Source organism: Coregonus clupeaformis, chromosome 1 (genome assembly GCF_020615455.1).
Source record: "Coregonus clupeaformis isolate EN_2021a chromosome 1, ASM2061545v1, whole genome shotgun sequence".
NCBI lineage: Eukaryota > Metazoa > Chordata > Actinopteri > Salmoniformes > Salmonidae > Coregonus > Coregonus clupeaformis.
In genome coordinates, this window is record NC_059192.1 from 80,570,185 (window position 1) to 80,593,781 (window position 23,597).

At 49.2% G+C, this 23,597-nt stretch overlaps 1 protein-coding gene across 1 annotated transcript in view; it reads left to right on the top strand.

The window, feature by feature from the left end:
• Positions 1-23,597, top strand: part of LOC121567838 (inactive heparanase-2) — a 144,777-nt gene that overhangs the window by 61,300 nt on the left and 59,880 nt on the right. Inside the window, exon 4 of the mRNA XM_041878200.2 lies at positions 20,189-20,362. Within this exon, the coding sequence (XP_041734134.1) occupies positions 20,189-20,362 (174 nt within the window). The remainder of the gene's footprint in view (positions 1-20,188; positions 20,363-23,597) is intronic.

A 23,597-nucleotide genomic window follows, 5' to 3' on the forward strand; every position in this document is an offset into this window, starting at 1 on the left:
AGTGGTTGTAGTTCTGGCAGGGACGGCTTGTTCAATAGGGCGATATGGGCGACGCACTGCCAAACGGGAAAAGGAAGGGATTTTTTTTCTAATCAATTATAAAAAATAAAAATAAAAAATAATATAATTTTTTTTTATAAATTTATAAAAAATTATATCACGGCAACAGCAGTTATCAGTGTTCACGTCTGATCTGCCAGCCACTAAATGTCAAATCAGGCTAAAGTCGTGCTTCAAATGGCCCGCCCGTTTTTTGGGCGATTTCAGTCAGGTTGAAAATCGCCCAGAAGTCTCTCATAGCCTGTCATGTAAAATCTATTTTTTTCACATTTCAAAGCTTTCAATACATTCTCTATGGGCGTCTGTGGGCATGCACTTACGCGCTTTCGTCATACGTGACGTAACGTTGAACGTAACTAAGACAATGGCGGCTATCAGCGTCTATGTTGCGACCTGCAGTGTGGCGTTATTTTATGTTTTTAATTTGTAGACTTAGTTTACAAACATTCTGCAAACATTCTGCTTTGGACTGATCTTCGGTTTTGGACTGATCTTGTTGATCGTGTACATACCCGCTACGAACGGACTAAATAATGAAAACGCTGCTGGCAGAGAGGTGGAGCCGGCCACCTTCACCCTGGTCAGAGCGGACCGCGATCCTGGTAAGAGAGCGACTCTGTACCCCGACATTGAACTGCTTTCTGTGTCATTGAACCTTACTATTGTTGATAAAACAAGTTTACTGGAGAACGGAGAAAAAGTAGAGACTTTTGGACAAGGTGGATAATTGTATAATATAAGGCAGTTTATTCAGAGGTAAAGATATCTGCAATCGCGTTCACGGACCCGTTCGTCAAACTCTTAGGGAGCTATAAATCAAGCCCCATTACTTACCATATCAGATAAGAGAAATTGCTGCAGCTACATATATTTTACATCCTGGCCCTACATAGTTCACTATTTGCATCACTTACCAAAATATTACATGTGGTCATATATGCTTGGAAAGTGGAGATGCCATAGAACGTCAAAAAAGTAAACATTGCTGGAGACACATTGCGTTTGCTAGCGAAGAGATTTGTTGTGGCAAATGAACTTGGGCTGGGAATTGCCAGGAACCTCACGATAAGATATATGCATCAGCATTGCGAGTCTCATGATTCTATACGTATTGCGATTCGATACTGTGATTTTATTGCGCACCATATGTCTGTTGCAGAGGGATCAGAAAGCCATGAGAACGAGTTTTGATCAGTCATGGAAATAAAAGTGCTGAAAACAAATTGGCTCCCAATGTGAAAAGATTGAGAACAAGCTATGAAGGAACAATAATGGTGTTTTGGTGCAGGTACAGCCAACTAGCGCTAAAATATTGCGATATTGTCAATACAGTATATCGTAAAGTATCACTATGTAACTCGATTTCTTTCACCCCAATCCCTCAAATTAACGGTAAATAACTGAATTGTTTGCCCCACATTTAGCTAAGATGATTAGCTAGCCAGCTAAAATGTTTTATTTAGTTAGCAGTCGCATCTACAATAGTTTACTGTCAATAACATGTCTCCAAAAATGACGTGGTGTCTCCAATTGTGTTGACATTTTACAATTGCAATGCGCATCCATGAGTATCCACTTTCTGTAGCTCAGCTGGTAGAGCATGGTGCTTGTAACGCCAAGGTAGTGGGTTCGATCCCCGGGACCACCCATACACAAAAATGTATGCACGCATGACTGTAAGTCGCTTTGGATAAAAGCGTCTGCTAAATGGCTTATTATTATTATTATCTGAAGAGAGCCCCGAAACATTGTGTGCAGACATTTTATGCAATAAATGAAGTAGGTTCAATCTAGTAGTTCTGATCTTCTGATTGGTCCTGATGAGTTGGGCGAGGTCACCTCCAGGCTACTGTCACTGTTACATTGGCTCTGAGTCGGGTTCTCTGTCTTCAAATGTTCAGCCTAAGAGAGGGGATTTTTGTGTGTGTGTGTGTGTGTGTGTGTGTTTAACAGTGATGATGTGTGTGTGTGTGTGTGTTTAACAGTGATGATGTGTGTGTGTGTGTGTGTTTGTGTGTGTGTGTGTCCTCAGAGCAAGAACTCGTGAGTTGGAAGAACTGAGAGGCCTATGGCGTGGGTGTTGTCCTTGGCCACCTGCTGACAAGGCTGACAAGATAGGACCCTTTTGTCCATTGTTATTGGATAGGAACATAACTTATAACCAGCTCCTGACCTAAATAGATCTTAGCACAACATTTTACTCAACATATCATATTCCATATTCACTATAACAAATATATTTACTACGACATTAGCAAGAACCGCCACATCCTCAGCCGGCTAATCCAGTGTGTGAAGTTTTGCGGAGTGTTTGAGTTAGCTTTGCGAGGCAAAGATGAAACTGAGGGCTCCACCAACCCTGGTAAGCCAACACTTTTGAGATCAGTCAATAAATGCTTCTGGTATTGACTTATATGCTGCCCCTGTCTTCATGTTGTTGCTGGACATATCTTTTTTTAAATGTGTGTAGGTCACCTAAATCATCAGAAAAATTGCCCCTCCTGAGAATTTTTTCAGGAGCCGCCACTGAGTTCTGGCAACACACTGCTAGGTCTCTGACTTCCTCCCTATAGACTGCCTCATCGGTTATCAGTCCTACCCCCGTTGTTTCATCAGCAAACTTGATGATGGTGTTGGAGTCGTGCGCAGCCACGCAGTTGTGGGAGTACAAGAATGGACTAAGCACACACCCCTGTGGGGCCCCCGTAATTGGAGTAGGTCCAGGGTGTCAGGGATGATGGTGTTTATGTGAGCCATGGCCAGCCTTTCAAAGCATTTCATGGCTATAGAGTGCTACGGGGCGATAGTCTTCTTGGGCACGGGGACTATGGTGGTCTGCTTGAAACAAGTTGGTATTACAGACCTGGTCAACGCATGCTCTGAGTACGTGTCTTGGTATTCCGTCTGGCCCTGCGGCCTTGAGAATGTTAACCTGTTTAAAGGTCTTACTCACATCGGCTTTGGAGAGCGAGATCATACAGTCGTCCGGAACAGCAGGTGCTCTCATGCATGGTTCAGTGTTGCTTGCCTCAAAGCGACCATAGAAGTAATTTAGCTCATCTGGTAGGCTCGCATCGCTGGGCAGCTCGCGGCTGGGTTTCTCTTTGCAATCCGTGATAGTTTGCATGCCCTGCCACATCCGTCGAGCGTCAGAGCCGGCATAGTAGGATTCGAGCTTAGTCCTGTATTGACGCTTTGCCTGTTTGATGGCTCGTCGGAGGTCATTGCGTTCACCACTGTATTCTGATTTACTCTGTCAGGCTGCAGGGATTGTAAGCTGCTGTTGGAATTGGTGTGTGTGTGTGCAATAGTGAGTGAATTTGTGTGAAAGAATTAAATAATGAATTAATTAAGGTAATGGTCACTGTTCTCTCTCCATCCTCTTGTTGCGGGATAATGTTCAACCATATTGAAGTTTAAGAATGCCTGTCTTTTTCCCAGTTAGCTGTAACCAACTAGCATCAACATACGCACGCACACACACGTGCACATACACACACACAAACACACAACACACACACATTATTCCTCTAACGTCATTTGGCTGCAAAATCCAGGCTTTGGAAAGTCATATTGAATTCATAAAGAAATGTAAAAAAATGTTTCCAATTAATTTCTCTAAACAGTCGTCTCTCCTGTCTGCAGCGGTTTCTGGAGGGCTGAGGTTTGATCTGGGCTTAAAATGAACCAGAACCCTCTGCTCAAGGCTGTGTGTGTATATGTGTGCGCGCATGTGTATTTTTTGGGGGGTCAAAATGTCCAGCTTGACATGTTTGCCTGGTGGGAAATCACTGTGTTTCTGGATGAAATAAGAAACAGAGGCACACAGAGAACAGACAAAACTCAGTCTGATGACTTTTCATGGGGGAGGAGAGAGAGAGGGAACGATAGAATGAGCAGCAGGATTCGAAAGAGAGAGGGAGACAGAGAGAAACTGCACAGTATGTTTGTGATGGTGAAAGAGGGTGTATGATAGAGAAAGAGAGTAAGTGTGGGAGAGAATCCTTGTTGAATGCCTTGTTTTCGCTGCATACCTGCTGTAATTGGTGCTATTAGGCTGCTGTGAAGTGTGTGTGTACGTGTGTGTGTGTGTGTGTGTGTGTGTGCATGCGTGCGTGCGTGCATGCGTGTGTGTACGTGTGTGTGTGTGTGTACGTGTGTGTACGTGTGTGTGTGTGCATGCGTGCGTGCGTGTGTGTACGTGTGTGTGTGGTTGTGTGGTTGCGTGCGTGTGTAGTTGCTGTAGCAGCTATTGAACGGGTGGTAAATACAAGAGGTCTCCTGTCCAAGCCAATGTCCCCGCTCCTATAGTTCAGTTCAAACTCATCTGGTCCAATATCCCTATTCCACTATTACATGACTGTGTAAATAACACATTGTATTGTATGTTAGATGGTGAGAAAATAGAGCCAGTGGCTCAACAAACAAACCCAAAGTGTGGATTGCAGTCTCACATTGTTTGAATACTGTTGTAAATCAGGTAGTATCGCAAGTATCGCTTTAATTGTAGAAAGAGAACGGCAGACAATGTGTATGTATGTCCCTGGTTTCATTGACACATCTCCAGCTACTAAATCATTACAAGGCTTAAATCACTAAACCAATGCAGTGAACTGGAGACACGTCTACACTATTAGTGGGCTTCTCTGGCCAAGATACTATTGAACAGTGTTAAGGCGTTAGCATGCTTCAGTTCGACTGGCGCCTAGGCGAACCGAACGAGTGTACTCGCATACTCTATTAAAAGCAGCAATAGCACTGTTTGTCCATTTTGAGACACTGTAGTCAGTACTTCCTCAAAATAGTCAGAATTAATCTAAGATAACTCAAGGAATCTGTCATTAATTTTGACATTTTTGCAGAGGAGATATTAGTCGCGCAATTCTGCATCTAAGATGTTTGGTGCAGTATTTCTCAATGAAAAAATTTGCATGAAAACAAGTCGTCTCTGGTTGAATGAGAACAAAGACTTTATTGAAGAATCCCTACTGTTGACCAATCACCGATGAAGGGGTGTAGACTTCGGCTACCGACTTTGGCTTGCATCCAGAAAAACTGTTGTGTTCCCGAGCAGCCGAAAAAAAACCTTACCGAAGTCCAAAACTAACAAAAACGTAACAAAATGTCGTCATAATATATGCACAAACTCTTCTGAACTGTTTCGGCTGGGAAGCATGCGGGGTCATTCTAATAGTCCATTCTAACGACACAACAAGTTTTTCAGGTCCAATGTCTCACGACTGTTTGGGATCATCTCTATACTCTTTGTAGTAGCTATGGCTGCCAGAATAGAGGAATTGCAGACTTGCGAGGCACTCACTCAAGACAGTGTGTGTGTGTGTGAGTATGTAAGGGTTGGTGTGAGGTGTGTCCCAGGTGCGGTGCAGGATATACAGTAGGCAGTAAGCAGAGATGGTGGTGCAGTGGTCTAAGGCACTGCATGGCAGTGCTAGCTGTGCCACCAGAGATCCTGGTTCGAATCCAGGCTCTGTTGTAGCTGGCCGCGACAGAGCCTGGGGCGGCGCACAATTGGCCCAGGGTAGGGGAGGGAATGGCCGGCAGGGATGTAGCTCAGTTGGTAGAGCATGGCGTTTGCAACGCCAGGGTTGTGGGTTCGATTTCCACGGGGGGCCAGTATGAAAAATAAAATATGTATGCACTCACTAACTGTGGATAAGAGCGTCTGCTAAAATGACTAAAATGTAAATGGTGAAACAAAGATCTTTACTGGTGGTCCCGAAGCCAAAATACAAAATAACAGACTTCTCACAATAAAAGAAAGGCGGAGCAAATAAGTCTCCAAAAACCAAGCCAAAATACGAATAACTACCTACGACTGAAACAAATAACGAAACAGGGAGAACACTTCTCAAGTACCTGTACATAGGTCTCAGATCAGACACTAAGTAGTACTGCTGGACATAGAGAAACTAACAGAGAAAACTGAGCAAGGGAACATAGGGAAGTGAGGGCATAAATACACAGGTGAACAGGTAGACACAGGTGACACCAATAGGATATTGATTAGTCCAGACTGTGAGTGAGGAGGTGCCTAAGGTTGTCGGAGGATGACACCTAGTGGGTCGCTCCGGAACTGCGACTCCCTCCTGTAACGTGTATATATCTTTAGAAATTAGGCGTAGCACCAGACGATCTTCCAGACCTCTGTACTCCGCAGTGCTGCTACACTACATTACCAAAAGTATGTTGACACCTGCTCATCGGACATCTCATCCCAAAATCATGGGCATTAATATGGAGTTGGTTCCCCCTTTGCTGCTATAACAGCCTTCACTTTTATGGGAATGCTTTCCACTAGATGTTGGAACATTGCTGAGGGGACTTGCTTTCGTTCAGCCACAAGAGCATTAGTTGGTTGGGCACTGATGTTTGGCGATTAGGCCTGGTTAGCAGATGGGGTTGAGGTCAGGGCTCTGTGCAGGCCAGTCAAGTTCTTCCACGCTGATCTTGACAAACCATTTCTGGTTTGCTTGTACCTTGCTTTGTGCACAGGTACAATGTCATGCTGAAACAGGAAAGGGCCACCCCCAAACTGTTCCCACAAAGGTGGAAGCACAGAATATCATTGTATGCTGTGGCGTTAAGATTTCCCTTCACTGGAACTAAGGGGCCAAGCCCGAACCAAAACAGCCTCAGACCATTTTCCTCCTCCACCAAACTTTACAATTGGCACTATGCATTGGGGCAGGTAGCGTTCTCCTGGCATCCACCAAACCCAGATTTGTCCGTTGAACTGCCAGATTTGTAAATTTTTGCATTTTTAGTCATTTAGCAGACGCTCTTATCCAGAGCGACTTACAGGAGCAATTAGGGTTAAGTGCCTTGCTCAAGGGCACAGACAGATTTTTCACCCAGTCGGCTCTGGGATTAGAACCAGCAACCTTTCGGTTATTGGCACAACGCTCTTAACCACTAAGCTACCTGCCGCCCCAGATGGTGAAGCGTGATTCATCACTCCAGAGAACGCGCTTCCACTGCTCCAGGGTCCAATGGCGGCGAGCTTTACACCACCCCAGCTGACGCTTAGCATTGCACATGGTGATCTTAGGCTTGTGTGCGGCTGCTCGGCCATGAAAACCCATTTCATGAAGCTTCCGACTAACAGTTCTTGTGCTGACGTTGCTCCCAGAGGCAGTTTGGAACTCAGTAGTGAGTGTTGCAATCAAGGACAGACTATTTTTAAGCTCTAAGCGTTTCAGCACTCGCTGGTCCCGTTCTGTGAGCTTGTGTGGCCTACCACTTCGCTGCTGAGCTGTTGTTGCTCCTAGATGTTTCCACTTCACAATAACAGCACTTACAGTTGACCGGGACAGCTCTAGCAGGCCAGAAATTTGACAAACTGACTTCTTAGACAGGTGGCATCCTATGACGGTGCCACATTGAAAGTCACTGAGCTCTTCAGTAAGGCCATTCTACTGGCAATGTTTGTCTATGGAGATTGCAGGGCTGTGTGCTCGATTTTATACACCTGTCCGCAACGGGAGTGGCTGAAATAGACAAATTCACTAATTTGAAGGGATGTCCACATACTTTTGTATATATAGTGTATCAGATATACTCTGACAATATACAGACCCCGCTGTTACCACTACACACAGCATGAAAATAAAGTACATTGATCAATATAGTCATACATACAGCAAATAATTGTTCAACATGTCATAATCAACTCAAATTCACAATTATCACAGAATTGATACATATCCAGTTCTTCTGATATATTTTCTCCTGCTCTGAAATTGTCCTTTGTAACTTGTGTTTCTCAACGTTGTAGCTGGTCTGTAACTGGTCTCTCTCTCTGACCATTGTGTTGTAACGCATTTGTAAATGGTCTCTCTCTGTAGTCATGGTAATTGAATCTCTTTCTTTAGTCAAGCTGTTATAACTGGTCTGTAACTTATCTCTCTCTTTCTCCAAATGGTATTTCTCTTTAGTCAGGTTTCTGAAGCTCTTCCTTCTGTGTGGTGTGGTTGGCTGCCAGAAGAGAAAGAGTTCTGGACAGTTGATTGTAGTCTCCATCATCTGGGACAGAAGAGAGAGAGCTGTTATCCATTTGTCTCTAACTTTCTTACACACACATAAATGCACACACCCTAAAGTACTACATGTGAGAGTTAAACACTCACAGCGCACAGAGATGCCTATGACTGTGGTCAGTAGGTGAACATAGCAGTCCCAGATAAACTGTAGCCAGTCTGTAAAGCTGAGAGTTCTGATTCCCACACTTCAGTCCTGCAGGTGTAGAGAAACAAGTGGTTACATACACCTAACCATGTCCTATCTATTTATTTTCTACCTCACAAACCAAGGATGCTCTGATAGAAAGAGGAACTGAGGCTGTGGTCAACAATAATTCTGTCCTCTACTCAGTCCCTGTCACGATCGTCATGGAGAGACCAAGGCGCAGCGTTGCGGGTGAACATATTATATTTATTAAATGATCACACGATCAAAACAACAAACGAAAAACGTGACGTTTATGGTTAAACACACACCAACACGAACAAGAAACCACAAACACAACGTGAAAGACAGACAGTTAAATATGGCTCCCAATCAGAGACACCCAGCTGACACTCGTTGCCTCTGATTGGGAGTCACTCAGACCAACATAGAAAATCAAACATAGAATTACACACCCTGGCTCAACATAACATTGTCCCCAGAGCCAGGGCGTGACAGTACCCCCCCCTAAAGGCGCGGACTCCGACCTCGCCAACTAAATCCCACAGGGGAGGGACCGGGTGGGCACTCCGCCTAGGCGGCGGATCCGGCTCCGGACATGACCCAGGCACGGGTTGTGCTGGACTGACGACGCGCACCCCTGGCTTGGTGCGTGGAGGAGGAACGGGCCTTACCAGGCTGACGACGCACACCGTAGGCTTGGTGCGTGGAGCAGGGACAGGCCGGACCGGGCTGACGAAGCGCACCCCTGACTTGGTGCGGGGAGCAGGAATGGGCCGGACCGGGCTGACGACGCGCACCACTGACTTGGTGCGGGGAGCAGGAATGGGCCGGACCGGGCTGACAACGCGCACCACTGACTTGGTGCGGGGAGCAGGAATGGGCCGGACCGGGCTGACGACGCGCACCACTGACTTGGTGCGGGGAGCAGGAATGGGCCAGACCGGGCTGACGACGCGCACCACTGACTTGGTGCGGGGAGCAGGAATGGGCCGGACCGGGCTGACGACGCGCACCACTGACTTGGTGCGGGGAGCAGGAATGGGCCAGACCGGGCTGACGACGCGCACCACTGACTTGGTGCGGGGAGCAGGAATGGGCCAGACCGGGCTGACGACGCGCACCACTGACTTGGTGCGGGGAGCAGGAATGGGCCGGACCGGGCTGACGACGCGCACCACTGACTTGGTGCGGGGAGCAGGTATGGGCCGGACCGGGCTGACGACGCGCACCACTGACTTGGGGCGGGGAGCAGGAACGGGCCGCGCCGGGCTGACGAAACGCACCACTGACTTGGTGGGAGTGGCAGGAACAGGCCGGACCGTACTGGGAACACACACCACTGGCCCTACTTGAGGATCAGGAACAGGCCGGACCAGACTGGCAACACACGCCAGTACCTCTCGCCGTGCCTCTGCAACCTCCTTCCCCCTGGTGGCCAGTGACTCCCGTAACCTGGCGGCCTCCTCTGCCAACCCGCTGGACCGCTCTATCGCGGCCTCCTGCTGCCCCGACGTCGTGAGCCCCCCCCTAAAAAATTTCTGGGGGTCTCTCCTCCCCGTGGGCCAGGCCTCCATCGTTCTCGCCCAACTCTCGCTCCTCTGTCTCCAACTCTCGCCATTCAGCTCCTCAATGGGCTTGACCCAGTCGAAGCTCCTCCTCAACTGGTCCCAAGTCCACCCTCTCTGCTCCTCACTAGGCTTGACCCAGTCGAGGCTGCCACGGAGATCTGCCAGCGATGGCTCCTGGACACGCTGCTTGGTCTGGTTTAGGTGGTTTCTTCTGTCACGATCGTCATGGAGAGACCAAGGCGCAGCGTTGCGGGTGAACATATTATATTTATTAAATGATCACACGATCAAAACAACAAACGAAAAACGTGACGTCTATGGTTAAACACACACCAACACGAACAAGAAACCACAAACACAACGTGAAAGACAGACAGTTAAATATGGCTCCCAATCAGAGACACCCAGCTGACACTCGTTGCCTCTGATTGGGAGTCACTCAGACCAACATAGAAAATCAAACATAGAATTACACACCCTGGCTCAACATAACATTGTCCCCAGAGCCAGGGCGTGACAGTCCCACTTCCATATGAATGACACAGCACAAACTGGGTCTGTGGCTTCGGCTTTCTGGGTTGCATTTCCTTCAGTCATTTAGCAGACAACTTACTGTACAAAATAGAATTGAATAGAAACACAATGGAATATAATATAATTAAATAGAAACAATGGAATATAATATAATTAAATAGAAACACAATGGAATATAATAGAATATAATTAAATAGTAACACAATGGAATATAATATAATATAATTAAATAGAAACACAATGGAATATAATATAATACAATTAAATAGAAACACAATGGAATATAATATAATACAGTATAATTGAATAGAAACACATCGGAATACAATAGACTCACATGGCTAACTAAATGATATGTAAAGAGAACTACATACACATCTCTGTGACAGCTAGAGGTCGTTGTGTTATCTGAAGTTGCTGCATTGACAAAATGGCTGCATTATTAATTCCACGATACTGTATTGTTTAATTCAGGGCTTCGGTTATGAATTTGAATCTTTAGAAGCTGATAAATGTGCTAGCCTTAACAAAGCATTGAGCTGTCATACGTTGACAAATTATATTGACAGAGAGAGAATTCCTTACATCAGTTCTCGCCAAGTCCTGGATTGATATTTGGAATAATGCTTTTAGCAGGGATAGTCTGGGGAATATGAGCAGCGCTCGGAGCTGTAATGTGTGTGTTTGTGTGTGTGTGTGTGTGTGTGTGTGTGTGTGCGCATGTGCGTGTGTATGTGTGTGTCTGCAAAATGATGAAACACTTGCAGGAACTACTGAAGTCCTTTAGGGACTAACATCAGAAGTTTCCAGAAACAATAGCTGCTGGTTTCCAGAGACCCTGGCTGCTTAATCTCTAATGTACCATTTATCTCAATAAATCTGGATTGATTATCGCTGTTAAATTTGGTCCCACTTTAAACAAACTACAACTTATTAAGGCTTTATATAGCAAACATAAAGTATTCTTAATCACAATATAAATGCTTCACAAATAATCTATAAACTAATGTCATACTGTATAAATGGTACAAAGTGTGACATAACAGCTCCCTATGTGGGGCGCATTGTGTGTGTGTGTGTGTGTGTGTGTGTGTGTGTGTGTGTGTGTGTGTGTGTGTGTGTGTGTGTGTGTGTGCTCCAAAGACTCCATCTCTGCAGGGGACTCTATAATGAGAATATAAATCAGTCTTTCTGGATCTGGACCTAGAAGGGAGAAATGATGTGACCCCCTTTAGGGACTTCACACACACACTGACATTTCACATGTCAAGGGCATTACTTCACCATGTGTGGACAGACCTGTGTCATTTTACACATATCAAACATAGCCTTTTGAACCATCTCAAGTTCATAAATATCTTTAGAGAAAGCCTAGTTTCTTTCTGGACGTTTCAGTCATGATTTATTTTATTGTCATATCTGCTCAGCAGGCTGCCGTTCAGCTATGCCCTTCACCTGGTCCTCATCAGCAGGCTGGGATATCCATCAGGACACGTCACCACTCACACACACACACACATACACACACCCCTCACACCCTCAAGCACTCCCCTGGGCGTTGTATAGGCCTGGTCAGATGTATGGTTGGAATTATCAGCCAGTTAAATGATCAACTTCGTCTACAGAATTGAAACAATACAGGTAAGGTGGACTGTAGTACTGTAGAGTTAAGATGATGAGTCAGGCTCAGATTGACGGGGTTAGAGGTTGAATCAAATCAAATCAAATTTTATTGGCCACATGCGCCGAATACAACAGGTGTAGACATTACCGTGAAATGCTTACTTACAGCCCTTAACAAACAATGCATTTATTTTAAAATAAAACAACAACAACAAAAGTGTTGAGAAAAAAAGAGCAGAAGTAAAATAAAATAACAGTAGGGAGGCTATATATACAGGGGGGTGTCACGAACAGAAGAGGACCCAAGAGCGCAAGTTCAAATTCAGAGTTCTTTATTCAAGGTTACAGCGGGAAGAGGAGTCCCAGGGGTGTCAGGGGTCTTTCAGGGTCCTCCTGTGGGTACCTGTGCTCGGGGGTCACCAAATGTCCGGGGGTGTCCAGTCCAAGTGCTTAGTGTGTGTGTTCCCCAGTGATGGAGCGGCGTATCGGGCTGAGGGTGGTGAAACGTCTGGGCACGCTCCTCTGGTGGTCGGAGACCTGGGGGAACACACACACACAACAGCAATATGAATGGCAGGCAGAAGTACAGATCAGGGCTGGGCAAATATCGTGGTGAGAGACAGAAGGCAGAAACGAGTTACCGGAGGGGCTGAAGATCGGAGAGTAGTCGAGGTCCAGAAGGCAGGTTGGGATAGACGGGGCAGTAGAACAAGGAGGCAGTCAAGAAAGGATCGGTATCACAAACAGGAGTCAGAGCGCAGACAGGCAGGTTACTGGTCCGGGTTTGAAGACGATCTGACAGGGCTTGGCTGAAAAACAGGGCTTGATATACTGGGAGAGGTAGTGGGGAAATGCAGTTCAGCTGGCAGAGTAATTAGAACAGAGTGAGGCAAGGTGAGGATGGTGAGTGGGAAATGCAGTGCAGCTGGCCAGGTAACAAGAGCAGAGCAGGGCAGGTGGAGCTAGTTAGGCTGAGTAGAGAGAGGGAGGTGAGCAGAGTGGAAGATAATTGAATGCAATTAATGTTGCTACCAGGGAGAGAGAGTGCTCATGACAGGACCCCCCCTCCAAGGGACGGCCCCAGAAGTCCCAAGAACAACATCATGCCGGGAGGGTGGAGGGGAGCAGGCGGCGGGTCAGAACTCCTCCGAGCGGTCCGAGTGAATCTCCTCATCCTCAGAAGGAGCTGGAGGGTCACGGTCGGGAGACAGGAGCAGGGCGGGCCGGACGGCTAGGAACCCCTCTTGGGACGGCCCCCTACGGATTGCAGGCTGATCAGGATGTAGTCGGTGGAAGTCAGTGATAAGGGTCCGGTCCACTATCCTCCTGGCCGGGATCCAGGTCCTCTCCTCTGGACCATATCCCTCCCAATCCACGAGGTACTGGAGACCCCTACCCCTTCGCCTAGAGCGGAGCAGCCGCCGGACGGTGAAGACAGGACCGCCATCTACGAGGCGCGGAGGAGGTGGCGCCCGGAGCTGCAGGGACCAGGGGACTTTCATGGACCGGCTTGACCTTGGAGACGTGGAAGGTGGGGTGGACCCGCATGGAAGCGGGCAACTGAAGTCGGACCGCCGTTGGACTGATGACTTTCTGCACAGGAAAAGGACCAATGAAGCGAGGGGCCAGCTTTCGTGATACAACCCGCAGCGGCAGATCCCGGGCAGACAGCCAGACCTTCTGACCAACCCGGTAAGTAGGTGCTGGGGTCCTCCGTCGGTTGGCACCGGCGGCGTAGCTGGTTCCAGACTTCAGGAGCACAGTGCGAGCCTGGGCCCAAGTGCGGCGGCAGCGGCGGGCATACGCAAGAGCAGACGGACAGGTGGCATCCGCCTCCTGGCTGGCAAACAGTGGAGGTTGATACCCGTAGACACACTGAAAGGGGGAGAGCCCGGTGGAGGAACTGGTGAGTGAATTATGGGCATATTCCACCCAGAGCAGGTGTTGAGCCCAGGCCCGGGGGATTTTGGGAAGCCACACACCTCAGTGCCTTCTCCAGCTCCTGGTTCATGCGTTCAGTCTGGCCGTTTGACTGCGGGTGGAATCCAGACGATAGGCTGGCGGTGGCCCCAAGGAGATGACAGAACTCCTTCCAAAAGGTTGCTGAGAATTGCGGGCCCCGGTCTGACACTATATCCTGGGGTAGGCCATGGATACGAAACACATGTTCCAGGACCACCTGGGAGGTCTCTTTAGCAGAGGGTAGTTTGGGGAAGGGGGCACGAAGTGGGTCATCTTACTAAAGCGGTCAACAATGGTAAGGATGACTGTGTGTCCGTCAGAGGGCGGAAGGCCCGTAACAAAGTCCAGTGAAACGTGGGACCAGGGCCTCTTGGGTATGAGTAGGGGTTGCAGCAACCCAGCAGGAGGCTGGTTGGGAGTCTTGTTTCGGTTACAAGTGGGACAAGCTCGGATGAATTCTCGGACATCCCGTCTCATCCCCCGCCACCAGAACCGCTGGCGGACCAGATGAAGGGTGCGAGTGATGCCGGGATGACAGGCCAGACGGGATTCGTGCCCCCCACTGAATCACAGGTGACCTGAGATTTGCTGGAACAAACAGACGGTTGGGGGCGCTGGTGCTTGGACCTGGCTGGTCCCGAAGAGCCTCCATGACCTGCTTCTCGATCTCCCAGGTGAGGGCCGCTACGACCAAGTGGCTGGGAAGAATGGGAGCTGTCATGGCGGTGGTCTCGTCCTTCTGAAACATCCGGGGAAAGAGCATCAGGTTTGATGTTGCGAGATCCCGGGCGGTAGGAGAGCGTGAAATTGAAGCGCGTAAAGAACAGAGACCACCGCTGTTGACGGGAGTTCAGCCTCCTGGCTGTTTGGATATACTCCAGGTTCTTGTGGTCTGTCCACACTACGAATGGTTCCTTTGACCCCTCTAACCAGTGCCGCCATTCTTCAAGGGCGAGCTTGACAGCCAACAGCTCGCGGTTCCCAATGTCGTAGTTGCATTCGGCAGGGGTTAGCCGACGGGAGTAGAAGGCACAGGGGTGCATCTTGCCATCCTCAGCTGCTCTTTGAGAAAGCACTGCACCCACTCCCACGTCCGAAGCATCTACCTCCACCACAAACTGCCTTGCTGCATCTGGCATCTGGAGGACGGGAGCAGAAGTGAAACATGTCTTGAGGATATTGAAGGCCTTATCAGCAGCTGATGTCCATTGGTACGGTTGTTTAGTGCTGGTTAGCGCCGTGAGGGGTGCAGCCACTGTGCTATAGTTTCTGATGAATCTCCTATAAAAGTTGGCAAAGCCCAGGAACTGTTGCAACTTCTTCCGAGACTCAGGAACTGGCCAGGAAGTGACAGCCGACACCTTCGTGAGATCCATCTGAATGCTGCCCTCGGTCACCACATACCCCAGGAATGAAACGGTCTTGGCATGGAACTCGCACTTCTCTGCCTTCACGAAAAGAGAGTTCTCCAGCAGGCGGCGCAGGACCAACCGGACGTGGTGCGTGTGTTCTGACAGAGTCTTTGAGAATATTAAAATATCGTCAAGGTACACAAATACGAACGTATTTAGCATGTCCCTGAGGATATCATTCACTAGGGCTTGAAAAACTGCTGGGGCATTGGTGAGGCCGAAGGGCATGACGAGATATTCATAGTGGCCGGTTGGTGTGTTGAACGCTGTCTTCCATTCGTCTCCCTCCCTCATCCGCACCAGATGGTAGGCATTGCGAAGGTCCAGCTTAGTGAATACAGTGGCTCCCTGCAGCAGTTCGAAGGCAGACGAAAGTAAGGGCAGTGGGTAGCGATTCTTAACCGTGATGTCGTTCAGACCCCGGTAATCTATGCATGGACGAAGAGAACCGTCCTTCTTGCCGACAAAGAAGAATCCCGCTCCTGCGGGGGAAGACGACGGTCTAATTATCCCGGAGGCAAGAGAGTCATTAATGTAGTCCTCCATGGCCTTTCTTTCCGGGGCTGACAGTGAATACAGACGACCCTTGGGAGGTGCTGTGCCAGGCAGGAGATCAATCGCGCAGTCATAGGGTCTGTGTGGGGGGTAGAGATGTCGCCTTGGATTTGTTGAACACCTCTTTCAGGCTGTGGTAACAGGCCGGAACATTGGATATGTCGGAGGTAGCGCTAGATCCTTCCCGGTGAACGGGCAGGGTGGCCCCCTTAAACAGGTCTGGTGACAACTCCTTCCCCACTCACGGACTGTTCCTGTCTCCCAGTCGATGTGGGGGGTTGTGCTGACGGAGCCACGGGTATCCAAGAATGAGTGGTTGGCCAGGTGAGTGTAGGAGGTGAAACTGGATGGACTCCTGGTGGTTTCCTGACAGCAGGATTGTCACAGGGGCGGAGATATGAGTGACAGTGCCAAGATGATGCCCATCCAGGGCTCGTGCAGGAATGGGTTGTGTCAGTTGATGATGGTTCACGCCCAGTTGCTGTGCAAGCTCAGGGTCCATGATGTTTGCTTCGGCTCCGGAATCCACAAGGGCGGCCAATGTATGAGTCTTGTCAGAAAGCTGAAGGCGGAGATGAAGCAGGGTCTTTCGGATGGAGGGAGACTGAAGGCTTGTTGAGCTCACCCGGATCTCCCCTACACCTGGTGAGCTGCGGCTTTTGCCGGACAAGTAGCGACACGGTGATTCTCGCCACCACAGTAGAGGCAAAGGTTGGAGCTTAGACGGCGCCCGACGCTCCTCGGGAGTCAGAGAGGCACGGCCAATCTCCATGGGCTCAGGCTGATTGAGTTGGCTATGGGACTTGACAGGCAGGGGCTGGACAGAAGCGGTATCGACCCGAGTACGGATGGCAGGTTGACTGAGACGGCCCTTCTCCCTCCTCCCGGGTCTGTATACGGCGGTCAATGCGAACGGCAAGGTCAATGGCGGCATCAAGCGTTGAGGGCGGGTCATGGGAAACAAGCTCGTCCTTGATATAGTCCGCCAGGCTATGGAGGAAGGCTTGCACCAGTGCCTCTGGGTTAAACGAGCTTTGACTGGCCAGGGTACGAAAGTCAATGGAGAAGTCTGCCACTGTCCGATTGCCCTGACGGATGGTGAGCAGAGCTTGTGACGCTTCGGCTGTTGGCGAGCCTAGGTCAAAGACCTTTAACATCTCCTCCTCAAAGGCACTGAAGGAGGCACAGGCTGGGGTTTGCCGGTCGAATTCCGCCGTTCCCCACAACCGAGCTCGACCGGTGAGATGTGTGATGACATACCCCACCTTGGCTCCCTCTGTTGAGAAAGTCCTGGGCTGTAGTGCAAACTGGATTCGGCAGCTGCTCAAGAATGGTCTTACTTGCTTCTGGTTGCCATCAAAAGCGTTCGGGTTCCCAATCCTTGGTTCAGGAGCGTGGGGATCTGGTGGCAGCACTGCCGGGCCTGCAGCATTGGGACCTCCAGCGGAGGGATGAAGGAGTATCGGTGGTACAGGAACAAAAGGACCAGGGGGGTGCAGGTGGAGTAGCCGGGCTTGAGAGTAGTTGCAGGGCTTGGGCTAGCTGTTGTTGCTGCAGTTGGAACTGTTGTTGCTGCTGGTTGAATAGCTGGAGAAGGGACGCGATGTCGCCAGCCATCCGATTTATGTCTCCCTCAGAGCGTTCCAGTCGCTGTAGGGCAGTCCTCTCTGGCTCTTCCTCCATCGTGGTCAGGGAGTGCGCTGGGTCCATGATGGTCAGATCGTTCTGTCACGAACAGAAGAGGACCCAAGAGCGCAAGTTCAAATTCAGAGTTCTTTATTCAAGGTTACAGGCGGGAAGAGGAGTCCCAGGGGTGTCAGGGGTCTTTCAGGGTCCTCCTGTGGGTACCTGTGCTCCGGGGGTCACCAAATGTCCGGGGTGTCCAGTCCAAGTGCTTAGTGTGTGTGTTCCCCAGTGATGGAGCGGCGTATCGGGCTGAGGGTGGTGAAAGCGTCTGGGCACGCTCCTCTGGTGGTCGGAGACCTGGGGAACACACACACACAACAGCAATATGAATGGCAGGCAGAAGTACAGATCAGGGCTGGGCAAATATCGTGGTGAGAGACAGAAGGCAGAAACGAGTTACCGGAGGGGCTGAAGATCGGAGAGTAGTCGAGGTCCAGAAGGCAGGTTGGGATAGACGGGGCAGTAGAACAAGGAGGCAGTCAAGAAAGGATCGGTATCACAAACAGGAGTCAGAGCGCAGACAGGCAGGTTACTGGTCGGGTTTGAAGACGATCTGACAGGGCTTGGCTGAAAAACAGGGCTTGATATACTGGGAGAGGTAGTGGGGAAATGCAGTTCAGCTGGCAGAGTAATTAGAACAGAGTGAGGCAAGGTGAGGATGGTGAGTGGGAAATGCAGTGCAGCTGGCCAGGTAACAAGAGCAGAGCAGGGCAGGTGGAGCTAGTTAGGCTGAGTAGAGAGAGGGAGGTGAGCAGAGTGGAAGATAATTGAATGCAATTAATGTTGCTACCAGGGAGAGAGAGTGCTCATGACAGGGGGTACCGGTGCAGAGTCAATGTGCGGGGGCACCGGCTAGTTGAGGTAGTTGAGGTAATATGTACATGTGGGTAGAGTTAAAGTGACTATGCATAAATAATTAACAGAGTAGCAGCAGTGTAAAAAGATGGGGTAGGGGTGGGGGGGCAGTGCAAATAGTCTGGGTAGCCATGATTAGCTGTTCAGGAGTCTTATGGCTTGGAGGTAGAAGCTGTTGAGAAGTCTTTTGGACCTAGACTTGGCACTCCGGTACCGCTTGCCGTGCGGTAGCAGAGAGAACAGTCTATGACTAGGGTGGCTGGAGTCTTTGACAATTTTGAGGGCCTTCCTCTGACACCGCCTGGTATAGAGGTCCTGGATGGCAGGAAGCTTGGCCCCAGTGATGTATTGGGCCGTACGCACTACCCTCTGTAGTGCCTTGCGGTTGGAGGCCGAGCAGTTGCCATATCAGGCGGTGATGCAACCAGTCAGGATGCTCTCGATGGTGCAGCTGTAGAATTCTTTGAGGATCTGAGGACCCATGCCAAATCTTTTCAGTCTCCTGAGGAGGAATAGGCTTTGTCGTGCCCTCTTCACGACTGTCTTGGTGTGTTTGGACCATGATAGTTCGTTGGTGATGTGGACACCAAGGAACTTGAAGCTCTCAACCTGTTCCACTACAGCCCCGTCGATGAGAATGGGGGCGTTCTCAGTCATCTTTGTTTTCCTGTAGTCCACAATCATCTCATTTGTCTTGGTCACGTTGAGGGAGAGGTTGTTATCCTGGCACCACACGACCAGGTCTCTGACCTCCTCCCTATAGGCTGTCTCATCGTTGTCGGTGATCAGGCCTACCACTGTTGTGTCATCGGCAAACTTAATGATGGTGTTGGAGTCGTGCCTGGCCATGCAGTCATGGGTGAACAGGGAGTACAGGAGGGGACTGAGCACGCACCCCTGAGGGGCCCCTGTGTTGAGGATCAGTGTGGCAGATGTGTTGCTACCTACCCTTACCACCTGGGGCCGGCCCGTCAGGAAGTCCAGGATCCAGTTGCAGAGGGAGGTGTTTAGTCCCAGGATCCTTAGCTTAGTGATGAGCTTTGAGGGCACTATGGTGTTGAATGCTGAGCTGTAGTCAATTAATAGCATTCTCACGTAGGTGTTCCTCTTGTCCAGGTGGGAAAGGGCAGTGTGGAGTGCAATAGAGATTGCATCATCTGTGGATCTGTTGGGGCGGTATGCAAATTGGAGTGGGTCTTGGGTTTCTGGGATAATGGTGTTGATGTGAGCCATGACCAGCCTTTCAAAGCACTTCATGGCTACAGACGTCAGTGCTACAGGTCGGTAGTCATTTAGGCAGGTTATCTTAGTGTCCTTGGGCACGGGGACTATGGTGGTCTGCTTGAAACATGTTGGTATTACAGACTCAGTCAGGGACATGTTGAAAATGAAAATGTTAGAACTAGGAACAGGAGTTGTTCAGGACGGGTCTGTACCTACATATATTCCCATATTCAAAAGTTAATCTAGCCATCTAATGTGGAGTTCCCACCACATTGGTTACACTTATCCTATAGTGGTAGGGGTTAGGTCCAGATGTTAGACAGGGCACAGTTTTTCAAGCTAGTTTTACCTAGCATACTGGAAAAGAAATGTCCCTAATGTGTTTTCAATGTTTATAAATAATGATTTGTAATAAAGTTAGCCCGGCCTCAGTATGATTGACAATTACCTCAAATATTTTGAAAAGAAACAAAGTTACAACTGCGTCTGGTTTGCTCCCAGCCAGGTCTTTAGACAAACTGTACAACTTTGCCGAGTGTGCTGGTCTGCATCTGGTCCTTGGGCTCAACGCCCTGCAGAGAAACCCTGACTCCTCCTGGAACTCCTCCTCAGCACTCAGCCTCCTCAAATACAGCGCCGGGAAGAAATACAACATTTCCTGGGAACTGGGCAACGGTCAGTATCTACACAACATTATATACTATATATTATATAATTTATGCTATTAAATACAGTATAATTATAAAACATTATGTAACACTGTACTTGAAGGGTGTATACAGTGAGGGAAAAAAGTATTTGATCCCCTGCTGATTTTGTATGTTTGCTCACTGACAAAGAAATGATCAGTCTATAATTTTAATGGTAGGTTTATTTGAACAGTGAGAGACAGAATAACAACAAAATAATCCAGAAAAACGCATGTCAAAAATGTTATAAATTGATTTGCATTTTAATGAGGGAAATAAGTATTTGACCCCCTCTCAATCAGAAAAATTTCTGGCTCCCAGGTGTCTTTTATACAGGTAACGAGCTGAGATTAGGAGCACACTCTTAAAGGGAGTGCTCCTAATCTCAGTTTGTTACCTGTATAAAAGACACCTGTCCACAGAAGCAATCAATCAATCAGATTCCAAACTCTCCACCATGGCCAAGACCAACGAGCTCTCCAAGGATGTCAGGGACAAGATTGTAGACCTACACAAGGCTGGAATGGGCTACAAGACCATCACCAAGCAGCTTGGTGAGAAGGTGACAACAGTTGGTGTGATTATTCGCAAATGGAAGAAACACAAAATAACTGTCAATCTCCCTCGGCCTGGGGCTCCATGCAAGATCTCACCTCGTGGAGTTGCAATGATCATGAGAACGGTCAGGAATCAGCCCAGAACTACACGGGAGGATCTTGTCAATGATCTCAAGGCAGCTGGGACCATAGTCACCAAGAAAACAATTGGTAACACACTACGCCGTGAAGGACTGAAATCCTGCAGCGCCCGCAAGGTCCCCCTGCTCAAGAAAGCACATATACTGGACCGTCTGAAGTTTGCCAATGAACATCTGAATGATTCAGATTAGAACTGGGTGAAAGTGTTGTGGTCAGATGAGACCAAAATCGAGCTCTTGGGGGTGTTTTTCTGCTAAAGGGACAGGACAACTTCACCTCATCAAAGGGACGATGGACGGGGCCATGTACCGTCAAATCTTGGGTGAGAACCTCCTTCCCTCAGCCAGGGCATTGAACATGGGTCGTGGATGGGTATTCCAGCATGACAATGACCCAAAACTCACGGCCAAGGCAACAAAGGAGTGGCTCAAGAAGAAGCACATTAAGGTCCTGGAGTGGCCTAGCCAGTCTCCAGACCTTAATCCCATAGAAAATCTGTGGAGGGAGCTGAATGTTCGAGTTGCCAAACGTCAGGCTCGAAATCTTAATGACTTGGAGAAGATCTGCAAAGAGGAGTGGGACAAAATCCCTCCTGAGATGTGTGCAAACCTGGTGGCCAACTACAAGAAACGTCTGACCTCTGTAATTGCCAACAAGGGTTTTGCCACCAAGTACTAAGTCATGTTTTGTCATTTGTCATTAAAATGCAAATCAATATATAACATTTTTGACATGCGTTTTTCTGGATTTTGTTGTTGTTATTCTGTCTCTCACTGTTCAAATAAACCTACCATTAAAATTATAGACTGATCATGTCTTTGTCAGTGGGCAAACATACAAAATCAGCAGGGGATCAAATACTTTTTTCCCCTCACTGTACATAACGCATTCCAAACACCTTTATGAAACAATTTCTAACACCTTTATGAGCGTAGCAGTATTGTTCAAAAAATAGATATGTATTTATCCATTCTACACATTTTTATTTTCACAAGCACAGTACCCAAACCCAAAGTATTAACCTAGGAACACATGCTTTTTAGAGCATGCAAATTGTAACAACTGTGTCATTTGTATGTTTTGACTCTGAGACTAACCGGAAAAATAAGTAATGATTGAAAGGAAGCCATTCAGAGGAGTGAAGAAAGAGTAGAGAGAGAGAGCGTAGAGAGAAAGAGCATAGAGAAAGAGAGGGGGGAGGGGGGTATTGTCACGATCGTCGGGTACAGAGGACCAAGGCGCAGCGTGGAAGGTGAACATATTTTATTAATCTGAATGATAACACGAACAAAAACGATAATGTGACGTCCAAAGGTGCAAAACACAAACCTATACAGGAACAAGATCCCACAAACACTGTGGGAAAACTGGCTGCTTAAGTATGGTTCCCAATCAGAGACAACAAGCAACAGCTGATACACGTTGCCTCTGATTGAGAACCACACTGGCCAACATAGAAATACTAAACTAGAATGAAAAACAAATGAAAACTCACACCCTGGCTCAACATACTAGAGTCCCCAGAGCCAGGGCGTGACAGTACCCCCCCCCCAAAGGCGCGGACTCCGACCGCGCCAACCAAACACCACAGGGGAGGGACCGGGTGGGCACTCCGCCTTGGCGGCGGATCCGGCTCCGGGCATGATCCCCACTCCCTCTCTAACCCCCCAAAGAACCCCTGGTCCGGTCTGGCCCTGCTGACCGGAGCTGGACTGCACACTGGTGGAGCGGATTGCTCTAGCTCCGGCGTGAAGCAGCTGACCCGCGCCGAACCAGGCACCGGTGGAACAGGCACGGGCTTTACCGGACTGACGACGCACACCACTGGCTTGGTGTGGGGAGCAGGAACGGGCCGAGCCGGGCTGACGAACCGCACCACTGACTTGGTGCGGGGAGCAGGAGCGGGCCGGACCGGGCTGACGAAGCGCACCACTGACTTGGTGCGGGGAGCAGGAACGGGCCGAGCCGGGCTGACGAAGCGCACCACTGACTTGGTGCGGGGAGCAGGAACAGGCCGAGCCGGGCTGACGAAACGCACCACTGACTTAGTGCGGGGAGCAGGAGCGGGCCGGACCGGGCTGACGAAGCGCACCACTGACTTGGTGCGGGGAGCAGGAACGGGCCGAGCCGGGCTGACGAAGCGCACCACTGACTTGGTGCGGGGAGCAGGAACGGGCCGGACCGGGCTGGCGAAGCGCACCACAGGCTCGATGCGGGGAGCAGGAACAGGCCGGACCGTACTGGGGACACACACCACTGGCCCTACGCGGGGATCAGGCAACTGGTAACACACCCCAGTACCTCTCGCCGTGCCTCTACACTTTCCTTCCCCTTTGTGACCAGTGGCCCCCTTAACCTGGCGGCCTCCTCTGCCAACCCGCTGGACCGCTCTATCGCGGCCTCCTGCTGCCCCGTCGTCCACGGCGTGAGCCCCCCCCTAAAAAAATTCTGGGTGTCTCTCCTCCCCGTGGACCAGGCCTCCATATCTCTCGCCAGACTCTCACCCCACTGCTCCAAAGTCCA